General features: G+C 38.6%; 1 protein-coding gene across 7 annotated transcripts in view; it reads right to left on the bottom strand.

Annotated features, from left to right (window-relative positions):
- The window catches only part of MYBPC3 (myosin binding protein C3), a 60,702-nt gene extending 43,316 nt beyond the window's left edge, over nt 1-17,386 (bottom strand). For 4 of the 7 annotated variants that reach the window (XM_035327612.1, XM_035327610.1, XM_035327611.1 and 1 more), the window contains exons 1-7: nt 17,161-17,386; nt 8,498-8,764; nt 4,671-4,766; nt 4,324-4,410; nt 4,028-4,176; nt 2,969-3,086; nt 2,108-2,156 (exon numbers count right to left, since the gene is read on the bottom strand). In XM_035327612.1, coding sequence (XP_035183503.1) covers nt 2,108-2,156; nt 2,969-3,086; nt 4,028-4,176; nt 4,324-4,410; nt 4,671-4,766; nt 8,498-8,764; nt 17,161-17,185 — 791 coding nt within the window. In that variant the 5' untranslated portion in view covers nt 17,186-17,386. Of the gene's footprint in view, nt 1-850; nt 896-2,107; nt 2,907-2,968; nt 3,087-4,027; nt 4,177-4,323; nt 4,411-4,670; nt 4,767-8,497; nt 8,765-17,160 lie in introns of those variants that run through there. The other 3 variants (XM_035327615.1, XM_035327613.1, XM_035327614.1) reach the window with 3 other exon arrangements.

Genomic DNA, 17,386 nt, shown 5'->3' on the forward strand with positions numbered 1-17,386 from the left:
TACTTTCAAGGTAGTACAGTACTGAAACGGATGATTTTCTTGGTATGATGTTCAAGCAAGAAAGTGTATTTTTGGCCTCTTTAGCTTTGCTTTAAGAAGATTTTTACAGGCATCGTATATATAGAGTGATTACTACTACAATATTAAATTTGAAAAGGGCTTCTTGTGATCAAATATTCAGGTAATATTCTGCAGCTGGGAGGAGAATTAGTCAATTATTGCTTCCCAGGTGGTAATTACAATCAGATTTTCAGGAAAGCCCACCAATCAGTGTTTGGTTTTTCTGCAGAGTAAGACCTTAATAATTGCTTTAACAGGCATAGAGTTAAATCTAATCTCAGACTTCCTATTTTAATTATGGTAGAAGATAGTGGGAGCAAAGGGGATATGACGGGAAAGTTAATGATAATAGGATTAGGAGTGTGGCAGCAAATTACAGATTTTCATGTGCATGTGTGTTGAAAAACTTCTGTGAGAAAAGTGACTGTTTTAGTCAGGATGTGCTCAGTATGGAGGAAAGAGTATAAAACAGAGGGGCAGACATGCATATAGTTTGAAGTTTGTGTGAAGATAGCTCTCTCCAAACACATGCCTTTTCTGTAGATGAATCTGCCTCTCACTGAACTATCAAACTACTCTTTTCAATATCTTACACTCGTATTACTACTTACTGGTATACATTCTAGTCTTGTATAAGCACTAAATACTATAAACCATGATTTATTGGGAATTTAAATGTTTATAATAGAAAGTGGAGCTAATTCTGTCTGGTTTTATTTTATTTTCCTGATCAGAGAGAGACAGTTCATTGTTAGACTTGAATTTGTCCACTGACACAGGCAGAGACTACCTGAGAAAGGCTGAAGTCATCCGTCTCCCCCCTCCTGCCAGGCTCCTGAGTGAGGGTATCAAACACAGAGCTTCAGATTTAAACAGTTCATTTCAAAATCTGGCTTCTTTCTTATAGAAAGAGCCAAATATCTGAACAGCCTGAAGCTGCTAACGTTGCTCTTACTCTCAACTGATTCTAAAATACTTCCTTTAATTCTGCTAGCAAGAAGAGGACCCCTTAGAGCTTAATTGCACTGCAGTGAAATAACACTATGCACCTATGCACCGAATGTCCTTTATTAGGCATCAGAGCAGGCTGGTCAGCTACTTACAGATGGGTTTGGCTGTAAATAAATTCTTCAAGACTTCTTTATGATAGAATGCAAAATCCAAATCTCGTATAGAAATAGCACTTGTATGGAAAAATTCAAGCAGTTTACAGAGCTAAATTTTATCCTATGTTAGAGAAATTGATGCCTGTTGGAATGTTCTTGATCTAATGACTTTGCAAAAATATATAGCAATTAAAACAGAAAATGATTTACTTAAAGGGAGAAGAGATACTTAATAAAAAACAGATGTTAATGTCAAAATAAATAAGATGTTACAAATTCGCAAATTTTACTAACAGAAGGGAAATCTTATTCAATGAAGTCATGTATAAATTCAAATGATATTACAGAGCTGGGGAGAACAGTCTTTTCAGCAACACCTTGCAGTCTTTAGTATCTAGGACCTGCATATATTAGGGTTTTTACACAGACATTTACAGTACCATCGTCTTCTTTCAATTAATATAAAACATGAAAACAAATACAATCAAAATGTTTGCATTAATGTTATTGGTGTTATGCTGCATACAGGGCTTACATCTAGTTCCAGTTTTGGAATTTGTTTAGCAAATGTACGTATTGAGATGCATGTAGCTCCTCAAGCCACAAGGCTGAGTACTACACAGAATCTTTTCCCTCGCTATTTGTTTACATCTGAAGTGCTCTACAGCACTGGAAAAAAAATGCTGAAGTTCTTCATAAAAAGGTACACATTATCAATTGCATAATTGAAGACAAGCATGATCGTTATGCTAGTGCAAAGGCAAAATTCTCTTAGATGATTCCTAGATGTTGTGCAGTATTTTAACAGTAGAAATATTTTCTTAGTAGACGTCCCCATCTCTGTACTTGTTGGTACCGTGTCTTTGCTTTTACTAGGAAAGTAATGAATTCTGCGTGGAAGTATAATTTGATCTACGTAAGTTTCTACTGTGCATACTCACGTGCGTCGGAAGGCAGCACGAATATCCAAGTCTCCACTTAGTGGCGCTTCTGATGTGACAAAGAGCGACAAACAAGAATGAGGTGGCACATCAAAATATTGCAAACCTACAGTGCTGTTTATAGGCTTTTCAGTTACTGTCATTTTTGTCCTGAAGTTCGTATGTTGTAAATTGTGATCAATCACATACTGGAGGATTGAAGCAGTATCTTTAAATAGGTAACCCTCACGAACTGGCTTTCAACATCCAGTGTTTAATGTATAACTTAGTTCAGTCTCATGCTTCTTAATAGTCAGCAGCATGACAAACTGTCTTATCTCTTCTTTTTAATTTCTCTGCTGGTAAATTTTAGTTTCAATACTGGCTTCACAGGGTATGTTGAAACCATAATGAGAAAACCACTGGGTAACAACTGTCTAATGTTATTCATTCTCAATTGCAATCAGTCCTTTGAAAGCAAAGGTAAATTCTCAGAAATATGTAGTAATGTATAGGAACTCCACCTAGGATGTTGCGTAGACAGAACCTGATTACTCTGTTCTAAACTTCTGAAGTCAGAATAAAGCCAGAGAACAGTTGGGCTGCTCTGCATCTTTCTGTGTGCTGTCTTAAAGAGCATCACAATTCTGACCTGAGTGACATCCAACTGTTTCTTCTAATGCTTTCTGTCTCTGCCAACTCATCCCAATCTTCATCTGCAGGCTTCTCTAAATGCACCTGTAGCTCTGCAGGTCTGTACTTCAGATCTAGCCTTGTCTAGTTGCTGTGTGCCAGAAAGAATCAGTGGGCACACATATAGGAAGAAAACAAAACAAACCACAACAAAACAGGAAGAAGAAATGTGGCAGTAGTTCATTTTACCATTGACAGTCAGGTTGAAATTAGAACTATCAAACTTGTCCTTAGTAGACACCTCACATCTGTACCCTCCTGCAAAAGTCATATTTGCTTCTATGATTTCCATTTCAAAGGTGTACACCTAGAACAGAGACCAGTGATACACTTTGTAAGTTAGAAAATTAAATGCTGAGAGAGATTTAGAATACAGCGTATTAAGGCGTAAAGGAAAAGATGAAGGATGAAATACAGTTCTGTTCCTTTTAGAACTAAGAACATCCTGAATGTATAACTCATTACTATAATAAAAATTAAATATCCCCAATTCAGTGGGAACAGCTAAGGAATATGATCAGTACAGGTCTACCAGAGCATTCAGGGTTATATCAGGAAACTGATCTGATGTACTGGTGTATATAGCCATCACGTATAGTAACTGCATGTTCATTGGAAACAGGAATAGATCTTTCATTAGACAAACATATCCTTTACCTAGAATTCAGGTGAAGGAGTGGCTGATTCAGTCATGAGCAAGTCTGCTCTGTTCCATCCAGGAGAGGGTGTTAGTGCTTCATATCCCACATGGGATGAGAAGCCATGGTACAGACTCTCTTGTGTTCCTGTTTGTGCATCCTTGGACACTTTTGTGGTAGAAATGGATCCTACTGAGCTATTTAGAGTAATCTAGCCAATGCAATAGAACAGTAAATTCCAACACTAATAGCTGAATGCTTGATCTATATAAAAAGAAGATAGATGATATGTAACTATCTGCCTGACTTTTTCTCTTAAATATGACTAGTATCTATTACTTGGGAGGAAGGTAGAGCATTCTGCAGTAGGTAGTGTAAAACTGCTTCCCCAGACCACCAGCTATTTTCTCATTTCATCATAAACTAAATGTACAAGAGTCTGTATGTAGTGCTCATCTCTTGTCTGCATGGTCAAAACATAAATGTGTCTGCATAAATATTACATAGTATATAGCTTTGGAACCTCAAAATGTTCCTATGTTTGCTTTTATTTTCCCCAGACTAAAGATTAGAATCTAGAAGACTGAGAATCTTACTCTGCCAGTTGTACCTTGTTGTTTCGATCATAACTGTCATGCAGCTGGAGATGCTTCCCCACTTTGCTTGCTAGGTCCATCCACTTTCCTTTGAACCATTTCACCGATGGTTTCTTCAGCAGGCTCTCACCTGCAACTTTGGCAGTGAATGTGATATTTCCACCTTGTAAGGCAAGTAGGTTAAAATAAGATGATGAGTAGTGTTTAGTGTATCTGTTGGATGACTGCTGTCCTCCTGTATGTGGAGAGCTAAACAGTCAGGCAGCAGGTGCAGTCTACAAACACCACTTGACTCAGATTTTGTACCCACCAACAGTAACTTCTCCATCCTGAGGTCGTGTCACAAAGATCCCAATAGGGTCCACAGGCTCTTCTGATTGAGTCCCAGCAGATGGAACTGAATCAAACACAAGAACTTATAGTTAGGACTTTCTGCATCAGCTTCTCTTCCAGCCTATGTAGTAAATTTATTAAATCATTTCAAAATATCGCAGTATGTTTCTCCTGTCTCTGGGATTATTCTTTATTCTCTGTCATTTATCACCATCAGTCACCTTTCAGCTACTGTCTCTACTTGTTTACTGTAAGGATTCCCTGTTCCAGTTTTTCCCTTCTGTTAATGTACCAGACTTCATAAGAGCAGTAGTTCTTTATTACCTTCTGTGTTTTGGCTGCTCTCTACTGGCGGAGCAGGCAGCTCTGAGGCAGCTGGGGCAGGAGCAGCTTCCGCAGGAGTGACCGTCTCACTCTTTTCTGGAAATGAATGTAAATCAAGATTAGAGAAAGCTGTGTTTCTACAGCTTTGATATATTTAGGAAATGCAAAAAAAATTAGCTGTGGTTTTCTAGAACTTAGAAGATGTGCTATAAGGAGAAGGGGTCTACTGGCTGCTGGATGACAAGGCTCTTTTCTGGGCTAGGAAGGAGCTGATGCCTGAAATAACAAATTCTGTGTTTTTGATGTGTAAAATCTTGTCAGCTGATGATAGCACTGTTGTTAGCTGTTAACCTCGGTTAGAGAAAAAAGTAGGAAAAGTAGTGAAAATGATGCAGTTATGATTTTTTAAAACAATTTGCTTTTTCATGAGATTTTATTTAACTCTGTGGTTGGAATGTAATGTTCTAAACACTGCAGCTGTGTGTGGTTTGGGAGAAATGCTAGACATTACTAGCAATCAGTATGGAGAAAGTATTTTAACAATCTCACTATCACTTTCTCCCCTGGCTCATGGAAGTTTATGCCCTCTCAGTTACACTATGGCCTCACAGACAAATTCAGACAAATTCATTTGGCACAATAGAGAAGATAGAAATGTATGAAAAGGGAGTGGGAGTGAGCAACTGAACCAGAAGGAGGGAGGTAAAAATTCTTGAAGCAGATCAGCTGCTAACATTTATTTATTTTTTTTTCCCTTAGGTAGCAGAGACACTTCCAAAGGGCCTTGCCTACTTCACAATCAAGTCCCACGTGCTGTTTCCCAGCTATTGCAGCGTCTTTTCCACCAGAGATTTCTGGACATGTTGTGCCATGAGGTGAGTAATTTGTGTGGCTCCTCTGTAACAAAGGGAAGTGGCTGTGTCTGGGTAGGCAAGGAGACAGTTTCTATTGTTTTGATAATAAAAAGCTGAAAAGATTATTGTTTGTGATAATAATGGGTAATCCAGTTATACTTTACAAGTCTAATCTTTGTAAGATCTGAAAAACAAGACAGTACCTGTGAACATACGATCATGAATCAACCCACTCTCAGAAAATTTATGCCTTTTACCTTAAAATGTATTTATGTCTTAAGAGAAAACAGTATGATTTTAACTTTTATTGTTAGAAAGTATCCCATTGGATCTAGTCCAAATAACTTTCAACTCAAATTTTACTGGAAGGAACCAAGAGTTATACTAACTGTGGAGCTACTGTGGATGCTCTGATAACTTAGATGCATAGCTGTTTAGAAAAGGCTTGTTTTGAGAGATCAGTATAAAATGTATACAGGAAAATTGTCTAGCATCCTGATATCGCCATCACCAATGCGTTTGTCAGAGGCAGATAGCTTTTGGTGGTAAAATGGTGGACTCACCATTATGTTTCCAGATGTAGTAACTCAGCTGTTTGTAGGCTGTCTACATGTAACAGGTTCTACCTGAAACTAACCTTAAAGGCAAGGAAGATAGAACTAGTATAATATATACCTTTTTACTTTGTGGATGAGAAAGTCAGCAAGAACATACTGTTACACGCTCTGACAGCTATTAAATTTTCCTAAACCATATTAGGATAATCCCTTCCTCATAATCACAGAATCACACAGAATTTCTAGGTTGGAAGAGACCTCAAGATCATTGAGTCCAACCTCTAACCTAACACTAACAGTCCCCACTAAACCATATCCCTAAGCTCTACATCTAAACGTCTTTTGAAGACTTCCAGGGATGGTGACTCCACCACCTCCCTGGGCAGCCTGTTCCAATGCCTCACAACCCTTTCAGTAAAGAAGCTCTTCCTAACATCTGACCTAAAACTCCCCTGGCGCAACTTTAGCCCATTCCCCCTCGTCCTGTCACCAGGCACGTGGGAGAACAGGCCAACCCCCACCTCTCTACAGCCTCCTTTAAGGTATCTGTAGAGAGCGATAAGGTCGCCCCTGAGCCTCCTCTTCTCCAGGCTGAATAAGCCCAGCTCCTTCAGCCGCTCCTCGTAGGACTTGTTCTCCAGGCCCCTCACCAGCTTCGTCGCCCTTCTTTGGACCCGCTCAAGCACCTCGATGTCCTTCTTGTAGCGAGGGGCCCAAAACTGAACACAGTACTCGAGGTACGGCCTCACCAGAGCCGAGTACAGGGGGACGATCACCTCCCTAGCCCTGCTGGTCACACTATTTCTGATACAAGCCAGGATGCCGTTGGCCTTCTTGGCCACCTGAGCACACTGCTGGCTCATATTCAGCCGACTGTCCACTATCACTCCCAGGTCCTTCTCCGCCTGGCAGCTCTCCAACCACTCATCTCCCAGCCTGTAGCTCTGCTTGGGATTATTACGCCCCAGGTGCAGGACCCGGCACTTGGCCTTGTTAAACTTCATGCAGTTGACCCCAGCCCATCGGTGCAACCTATCCAGATCCTCCTGCAGAGCCTTCCTACCCTCGAGCAGATCGACACTCGCACCTAACTTGGTGTCATCTGCAAACTTACTGAGGGTGCACTCAATGCCCTCGTCCAGATCATTGATGAAGATGTTAAAGAGGACCGGCCCCAGCACCGAGCCCTGGGGGACGCCACTAGTGACTGGCCTCCAACTGGATTTGACTCCATTTACCACAACTCTCTGGGCCCGGCTATCCAGCCAGTTTCTAACCCAACGAAGCGTGCGCCAGTCCAAGCCAAGAGCAGCCAGTTTCTTGAGGAGAATGCTGTGGGAGACGGTGTCAAAAGCCTTGCTGAAGTCAAGGTAGACCACATCCACAGCCTTTCCCTCGTCCACCCAGCGCGACACTTTGTCAAATCTGTCATGCACTGTCATTTCACCTGGAACAGAATGTCGTGTCTCCTGTTAAATATTCAGGAGTATCTTTCAGCTACCCAGAAGACCTCGTTGACATCATGGTAGAATTAAATGTGCTAGAATTAAATGTGCTAGAATTAAATGTGCTAGAATATGCTAGTGATAGCAAAGGAGAGGAGGTGATATAAACAGTATTAGTTAAAGGTTTTTTACCAAAACAAAAAGGGAAAATATCAACTATTAATCAACTATTAAAATACAAAAAGTGCTGAATGGGAACCAAAACTTTTGGAGGAAAAACAAAAGGGACCAGGAAGGCCAAACTGTTTTTCCCAAGAAAGCCTTGGGAAGGTGTCTCCTTTTCCCATCTAGCTGTTGTTTTAATGCACACCCAGATAGTAATGATAGGTGATACTCAAATAATACAAAGGTTACTCTTTGTATTCAAGTTTTTCAAGAAATATGAGCTTTTGTTAGCAGGTGATTTTGAGACATTTTGTAGGAACATATGAACTCCTAAAAAACATAACAGCATAACTTGGAAATTTTTGTCAATTGTTACAGTTTTGTATTTAAATACAAACTTTTTTTTTTTTTTTTTTTAAATACCAGACCTAAGATGCAAGGTGAGTTCAGGTTAGACTAGCATTGCTTTCCTTTCCTTTTCAACTTCACTAATAGTTATAGAGAAAAGCTTGACCGTGAATTTTAAAGAAGTACATTGAGATTTCCTCTGTGTTCTCCACTGTGTGGACTTCTCTCGTCTGGAAATGGGGATCTTACCCACAGGAAATGTGTTCCTCAGGTTAATATTAAAGGGTATATTTTGTAAACCTTACTACAGTTTCAAATCATATGGCAAAACAGATAAATTGCCAGTAAGGAAATTTTACAATTTTAAATTAGGCTAATTTCCATCGGTCTCATTCATGACTTTTGAACATGCAATTGGAAATACTATTGAAACTAGAATTGTTTACGAAACACTGTACCTGGTTCTTTGACCTTGAGTTCAAATTTGACCTTGGAACTTCCAGCTATTACAGCATATGTCACATCATCTTCTTTTACTACATTATTGATTGTCAGTGAGTGCTTGTTTCCTTCTGCCTTGATGACATATTTCTCACTTTCGGTAATTTCTGTGCCAGCTCTCTGCCACTTCACCTTGATGCCGGCTTTTTCTGTCTCTGCTTCAAACACAGCTGTACTTCCGGCTGTCACCTCTGTTGTCTTCGGCTTCTTGGTAAATGCAGAAACTAAAAAAAGAGAGAGGACTCACTAAAATCTGTTCTGCAGTTGTGGGATATCTGGTGTAGTCAGCTGTTGTGGCTGCAACAGCTGTCTCCTTTCTCTCCCATCTGCCCATGCAAGATATAAATTACACTTTCCACAGAGAAGTTGTGGAATTGCCTTTGTATTTACCAAGTTCTGTTTCTGACTGAGACGTGGTATCTTCTCCATATTGTCATGAGATAAAATGTAAGGGATAGCAAACTTGTCTCATTGCCCATCTTCCTTTCTCCTGTACTGAGCTCTGATTTTTCATAAGTGAGTGTTTTGATCTATGACAAGTTGTTATGATATATATTCTCACATATAAAGCTTTCTGTGTAAATTTGCCACGCAGCTTTGTTTAGAAATAGGAATACCTTCTTAATTCTATCCTAACAGTTGCTTCATGCTGGTGTTAAAAAGGATCAGGATCTGTTCCTCCAACAAAACTACAGTTACTGCAGCAACCTGTGTCCTAATATACCACAGTAAATTAATGGTTCATCTTCAGTCCTGTTTGACCAATCAAGGCTATAGTGGAAAGGGATGCATGTTCCTATGATGGCCTTTGTAACTGTATCCCAGCTAAAATATTATCAAGTGTTGTTTGCATTCAAATCATTATTCTGAACATACCAAGTTTAGTATTAAAAATTAAAGTGCTTACCCATGACAGCTAGTTTTCTAATGAATTACAAGATGGATCAAAGTATTTCCTCTATATGTGATCCTAATGATGAGAAATAATTAAATTCTTAATTTATGGGATGAACAAGCATAAACCAAATGACCTGTTTTGGCTCATGTGTAATCAAAGTAGCAAAAGAGATGTGAATTTGGAAAGCAAGCCATGTATTGTGATTTCAGCCCATGGGTATCTTAATCTTTCTCAAGATTAGATTTTAATGAGACCGCTTACTTTACCATTTCCTTTGCTCTGAATTATTTATTTTTCTTTTAACTTTATTTTGAAACAAGTTTTTCACGTTCGTGTTTTGGTCTTAGTTAAATCTGTTACCTTTCTGCTAATTGCCCTGAGCCATGTTCATGGATAAAAGTACCAGTAATTTACATTCTGATTCATACATTAAATGGTTTTTTGTGTGTCATTATGTCATCTTTTTATTGACTTGCCCTTTCATAACCATAACCAAACAACAGCAACTTTCCTAAACACCAGAACAATGGTTATAATTAGCATAAGCTTTTGTTTCTTCTTTATAAAAATGAAGGGAACGTGGTATGGAAGGAAATACTCTAAAAGAAATAGCTCATACTCATGTTCAAACAGGTGCTTTAGCTAGTATAAATGCTGTAGTACTAATAATGCCATCTGCACTAAATCTCCATTCCTGTACCATGTGCTCAGACTGCATAACTTAACCGACCACAGTGGAGTTACACCTGCAAAGATTTGTCTGATGGCCTTTGGACTGTAAAATGAAACAGGACTCTCTCCTTGCACTGTTTTGCAAAGCATCAAATTCAGTTTGCTCAAGGATCAAATAAAGTGACTTACAAATAATTCTATATTTAGGATGTATTGCATTTTGCCTCTCTTTTTTACATAATTTCCTAAAATATGTTTTTTTTCTTTTTTTTTTTTCTTTTTTTTTTTTTCCCTCACAATTTATAATTTGGTGAGAAAACAAATTTGTTTTGCACTAAGCTTACAGTAGCCTTCAATGATCTGCTTTTGTCTTCTTTTACACGTGGATGAATTTTCCTCTGACACTGGAATGTGCCTGGATGCTTTAATGTGATTTTTTTTAATGTAATTGTTCTACACAGAATATGGTATTTTATAGAATATAATGCTCTGTACTTTAGTGTAGTAGTCAAATGCTTGTTACCAGCTGCACATCTTTTGGTACAGTATTGCACTTCAGTATGTAACACAGCAGGGTATCTTTGGTGCAGTGTATCATTGTGACTAGTTGCATGAGAGTTACTGTAGACAGCAACTTCAATGTAAAGAATTCAAAAGATAATTGGAGTTGGCCAGGCTACCACAGAGTGTGGGGCCGGGTCACTTCTTGAATCTACTCCTGAAATACCTACCAGCTGGCTCCTCTCCCTGTGACTGTAGAGATGTGGTGGAAAGTGAGCATGCTTTTTCTCTGAGTACTATCATCATCACTCTTCTATTTAAGCACAAAAGAGTCTATAAATACACTAATTACTTAACAGTAATGTCACCTGCAAAGGTTCTATCCTCTGAATGTCAGTGTTTTAAGATGTGTATTTAGAAATAACTTTGTGATCTGCTGCCCACCCTGTAAAGTGGTAAGGTTTCTTACATTTACTTTAGATGACTCAACAAAAACAGATTGTTGGACAGAACTACATTCACAGTGAGAAATCTCCACCACCACATCATATTTCTGACTTGTGGAAAATCTAACTACATATGTAGAAGTTTACAAGTAAGTCTCTCTCTCTTTTCTCTTGTCCTCTCTCCCTTTCCTGCCAAAAGACTCATTTATTTCAATTTCTACTTAAAATGTTTGTGAATATTTCCATTAAAACATGTAATTGGAACAGGCCAAAATTTCCATGAGAATAAAGACCTTCAAGAACCATTCCTGAGAACCCACGTTTTCATAGGCAAGGGGATTCTGGGCGTCATTTTCTTGCACCAGAGTTTCAGCGTCAGTGGATGACAATGTTCAAAGTGGTGTCTCTTTGTATATCCGTTTATATTCCCTTTTATTTTCCACTGTTCATATTTGCATGCAAGGGAAAAGTGGGAAAAGGAAAAGCTGGAGGTTTTATAAGAAACTTTTTGCAGAAGAGTGATCGCTGAACAAGCGTTTGATGAGAATCCCATCATTTTCCCTTGTGGGGGAAAAGTAGGCAGCTTAACAAAAGAAAGAGAAATGAGGGATCAGCAGTTCCCAGTCTCCTCTCCTTCATTGTGGCTCTTACTTTAGGTAACAAATGTATCCATGTTCACCAGACTTATTTTTTTCATATAGTCATACCAATCTAATCCAACTATTTCCTCAACAGGAATGTCCAAAATATCACCATTCAAAACTTATTGTCCATTCTGAGAGCCTCAATTTTGCCTGTTTTTGTCAGAAACACATTCCCCACCTAGAGATCTCTCTCACTTCAACATTTGATTTGGCTTCTACCCAGCTATGTCCCTTTGAGTTTCATGTATCCCTCCCTTACTCAAAAGGCTTTTTGACGCTACCACCACCATCAGGCTGTGGAAAACCCAGCAACTGTGACACCTCTCATGTGATGGTGTGAAATGGCTACACCTCTTGTGCCTGTCAGGCCCTGACAGATCTGAGACACTATCACATGTTTATCCAGATTCCAGTCAAATGTGAGCTGAGGAGCCATTGGGGTGGAGCACCTGATGACGAAGTAGCCCATGTCCTCTGCCTCCCATTTTTTTTAACTCTCCGCTTGCTATTAAAGTCTAACCCACCCACCAAAAAGGGAGAGCAGTCAGTAATGCTAACAACGTGTACAATTCAGGGGAGAGGGAAGAGGCACATATATATGAGTTATCAGTGCTGGTGATGACAGGAATTGCTGCTGAAGGGAAGCTGAATGATAAGTGTGCTGTGTGTGTTTGTTGGGGGAAAGGAGCTGGAATTGCTTTGGGGAGTTGACATGGGGTGAGAAGAGGGATGTGGAGCTAATGAAAGGAAATGAGTCTAGAGCCACTTTATCCTAACCTATTTTTCAGCACCCACTTCTCATATCCCAGACTTCCCTACCAATTCCAGCACCCACAAGAACCTCATATAACTTCTGACTAATGTAAAAGAGCAAATTTCTACCTATGACAAAATGGGAAGCAGGCTCCATGTGGTCTGAAGTAGTCTTGCAGAAAACTTTCTGTGCCTAATTTTGTCCCTACTTGAACTTGCATGTGACAGCACTCCTCTAAGAGTCTTGTAACAACTGAAGATGGCTCTGGAAACATCAGCTATACAGTTATGTATGTTACATGAGTTACAACTTCATTAATTAGTAATAAAAAAGTCTCTATTTGGAGCTCCACAATCAGATTGCATTTTGATAATAATTTATTAATAAGTCTTTCAATCAGCAGGTTGAAGAAATACAAAATATATATGCTTTTGGTCAAATTAAACTAGAATTATATCATTTAAGTTCCAAAACCAATTACCTTTGCTTTTCTCCTAAGTAAAATCATGAAATTAGTATTCTGCTTTCCTACAGCTGCCATTTGTTAAATCTTCATCCTAGCACCTTCATGCTTTCTCCCTTAACTTTCTGACTTACTTTGAATTAATCTTCTAATACCTACACCAACCTAGTTTACTGTTCTGCTACAAAGCCTTTTCATATTCTCCTATGCAAAAACCAACAAAATGTCTGAGCTCCTACCCAGGTCGCTCCCTATTAGGCTAACCATTGCTTTCTTTGCCCTCTTGTTGAGCTGTCTGTCCATTTACTGGACTTTTCTTTTGTAACTCGTAAGAGGCAGGGACTATTTTTCCGTTTCTCTGTACAGCATCAAATAGCTAATAAATAGCAACTAAGTATGGTTGTATCTTGAATAAGAATAAAAGCTAGTGTTAAATGCTAGCGGAGAAAGGCTTATGTGATGATTGTCAGAAAAAAAAAATAATGAAGATATGTATTAAAATAATGTTTAATTAACTGGAATCACTTCACTTCCTAGCCACATCCTGTAAGTGTTTGGCTTGTTAAGAATCACAAGCATTAGATGGAAAAGTTCCCCTAAAATCACTGAATTCAAAGTATGTGTGAAGTATCTGAAATCAAAATGGTGTTGATTCCACAGTAGTGGTTTTAAATAGACAGAGTGATAGGGGAGAGCCATCCTGTTGTGGTTTTTGTTTTTAAATTCCATATTGCTTTTTAGGGTGGTGGCTCTGACTTTAGCTCTTCATCGCACATTATTTGTGATAAGTCCTTGCAGGAGAGATAAGCGCTTAAGGAGAATGTGTGTTAGAATAAGCATTTCAAATATTATCTCTACCTTTCTGAAATAAAAACTGTAAAAGGTGTAAGTGTTTTAGGAGAATCTCATCAATCTGGTTGAACGCACAAGCTACAAGCTCCAGCAGAAACTTGTGATGAGTATAACTAGAAAAAATAGTCAGCAGTTTTCTCCCATAGAGCAGAGTTAGCTTCCTTCACAGTGTGTGTATTTGGTATTCAAATATGTACATGGCCACCATATTGAATCAAAATTTTAAAAGTAGTGTTAGCTTTTGTAGTTCCTTAATTTGTAAGGCTTCATGTTGAAAATTTGTCTGCGCTTTAGTACTTATACTTGGCATTAAGTTCTCCTCTTCTACCATTTGCTCTTCCATTGAGTTAAAAGCCAAACTGTGGATAAACAGACTTCAGTAATGGAGCTTGTAAATTCCTTGGTGAGGAACTATATAAAGATTCTGTGCATTCCTCATTCAGGACCTAAGTGGCTTCTTGCAATTACAAGCTTAATCATTCCTTGATCCAAAAGCTGTTGAGCTACTCAATCTTATCATCCCTTGCCTACTTCAGCAGCTGAGACTGTAAATTCCTGTAACATGAGCAACAGGCAAGGAATAGTTTCACTAACCAGTCACCTCGCTCTCTATGCACCCATCATACTTGCTGTAAAATGGGGGTAATAATATCCAGCTTACTTTGAACCCTCAATTACCCCCCCCCCCCCAAAAAAAAAAAAGAGGAAAATATATCTATAAAAATCGTTATTACTGATTTTTGTATTCCTTCAGTGCACAGAAGTTCATTATCATGAACCCTTTTAACACTGAGCAGTACTTTACTGTGGTAGGTGCTTACAAACATAAAATGAGGAGCTCGTATTCCATCTAAAATTCTAGAGGCTATCCTTCATTATGCAATATTGCTTATTATTATGGAATGCCAAAAATTTCTCTGTATTTATAGCCAGATTATTTATAAATGTTAAAAATTTCTAATCTGAACTGCAAAATCCAGACTCCTCAATATATGAAGTACATGAATAAAAATGTACTGATTTTCAGAGAAGGTGAGTAATGCCAGACTTGTCTTTTTCCAGATTTAGTAATGCATACATTTCCCATTAAGTCCCATTTATCTACTAACTTTGGTGTTAAAAGGTCAGCTGTTTCCTTTTAATGTCACAAAATAATGTTAAGGAAATGTTGTGTGTTTTTTTTTTTTTAACCTTCTTGAGTTTTCACAACAACAACAAAAATGATTAAAACTTTTTTAAAAGCAAGCCTTTGAGCAGAGGTCAACTCTTAAGTGTATAAGACACAAAGAAAAGAATATAATGCTTCTGCTATGGAAGTCTGCAAAAAATAATGTTTTTCAATGTTTGACAGTTTGCTCTAAAAATGAATTGCTGCGGGTCTTCTAAATGCTGTTGGTCTTCAGGAATGTATCAACTTTCAGGAAAGCCATGCCAGTACTTTTGGTATTGTGTAAAGAAATGGGACAGAGCCTCATCCTGCAGTGTTTCCCCTGGCCATTTTAAAGTAAAAGAATGACTGTTGGGAAGTCTATTCCACTGTTTACGTTTATTTAATTATTTATACATGTTGAAAGGTTTGTTACAACAGCAGAATATCTGTGATCATTCTCTGGCAGGAAGCGTTTTCCCTTACCTGTACACCAGGTGACCTAATTTCAGTAATAAAGGCTGAAGATCTCTCAGCATTCTTCAGTATTCTAACTACTTGGCATGTGAAAGGCAGAAATCTTGACTTGTCCAGGTATGAACTATAAGATTCTTATTCAGCTCTCCTGAGATTATGCTGAATATTATCCCGTCTTGAAGTGACTTGAATTGTATAAACAACATGAAATAGAAAACCAGAGGGATTAATGTCTCCTGGGAGAAAGAGAAGATCCCTCCCAAGTTATGGGGCATGTGACTGGTTCTGTCTCAGCTGGAGTGGGTAATCAGAGCTTTTCCTCCCCCTGCTGTGATAATCACAGTGTTTGGGCTGGTTTGTTCATAGGAATTGCGTAGGACTAGTGTTGTTAGACACCTGTTAGATTTCTTTCCTCTGGAGAAATAAACTGGAACAGAATTTATCTTCTCCATTAGCTAGCAGAGCTGGACGTCTTCACAGTCAGAGAAGAAGTTGCCTCTCATCCCCAGAGCTTGAAAATGTTAATTTAAAGGCAGTTAAGCCATAACAAATCAAGTCACAATGCCTAGGAGATCACGCTGTCAAATTTTCCCTATTCTGCCATATTTATTTTTGCTACCATTGCCAATCACAAGCATCAGACATTTCAATGAATCTCACAAATCAATTGACTTTAAAAATAGAATATGATTATGAGCATCTTTTTTTGGTGCTTGCTGAACCTTTACAACTTACATTTTCAAGGTTTTCTCTACAATTACAAGGTCTGGTTTATACTTATTTTTATATAAGATTCTACTTCCATCAGATTTCAGAAATTGCAGCTTGAAGAACATCAGGTGATAAAATTGAGGTATTGGTGACACCCCTGTCACTTCAGAGTTATTGTATAAAGCAGGTTCTTGAAATTAATAATGCTTTAGCGCTTTGCAGTTCTTAATGGGAGATACAGGTTGGATTTGTTTTCTGTCTCTTGCCGTGTCTGATTCCAAATATTTTGGCCAAAATGAAAGTTGTTCTTAACAGCTGTAGTCTCTTTTGTAGTGTTGAGCACAGCAGATTTTCCCATTGACCAGCCTAACACCAGGCCTTGTACTTAAAGTACAAAGGCCTACTTTAATAAGCATCAGCAGTTCCTATTGACTAACTCTGGGAACTGCCTGTTATCATGAGATCTTCTGGCTCAACAGGAGAGGATGGAGGAGGGTGAATGAAAGGAAATATGCATATATTCTTTATAGTACGGTGTCTCCTTTTTTTTTCCTAGAGCTCTACTGTCACTGGATGGAAGAACTAGAAAGAGTAAGCTCTATACCAGGTGCCATTTGCTTTCATTTTCACAGAGATTTCACTACCAGCAAATAACATCAAAGTTTTCCACTTATACTTCCTGAAAAGTATCAGGATCAAAAACCATAAAAAAACAAACAAACAAAAAAAAACTTGGGAGACTTTTATACTGCCCAACTGCCCAAGAGAGAGATTCCAAGCTTTTTTTCACAGCCCTGAATGTGACTGTGAGAAGACATGAGATAAGAAAGGAATCTAAGAATTAAACCTCTATTCTCTCCCCATCCAAAGTCTCTTGAGATATTCCTGTCACTGATTGCTCTGCAAGATCACATTTATAACTTTATAAAATACCATCTCTTTTTCCTCTCTATTTTTTTCCCTGAGGCATCTATATTTTTCTGGCATATGAAAGCTACTCACATTTTTCTCTGTCAAGCCATTCTCAGCCTTTGTTTGGCAGTTATAATCCTTACCTGTTTTCTTTGCAGGCTCTGGCATCTTCACTTTGTTTCTGATGAAGCTCCCAGCTATATCTAGGAAGCAGGGTCCGAGCTAAACAGGAATGAGTCGGCAGGGCTTTTGAGACCCCCTAAAGAAACACTTGGTGGAAGCCCCCATCCTGCTCCTCCCCCTTGAGCCCCCTCTGTTGTCAACTACGGCACCTTATCAACAGCAGGACACACTTGACAGGCTACATCA

Source organism: Oxyura jamaicensis, chromosome 5, assembly GCF_011077185.1.
Source record: "Oxyura jamaicensis isolate SHBP4307 breed ruddy duck chromosome 5, BPBGC_Ojam_1.0, whole genome shotgun sequence".
NCBI lineage: Eukaryota > Metazoa > Chordata > Aves > Anseriformes > Anatidae > Oxyura > Oxyura jamaicensis.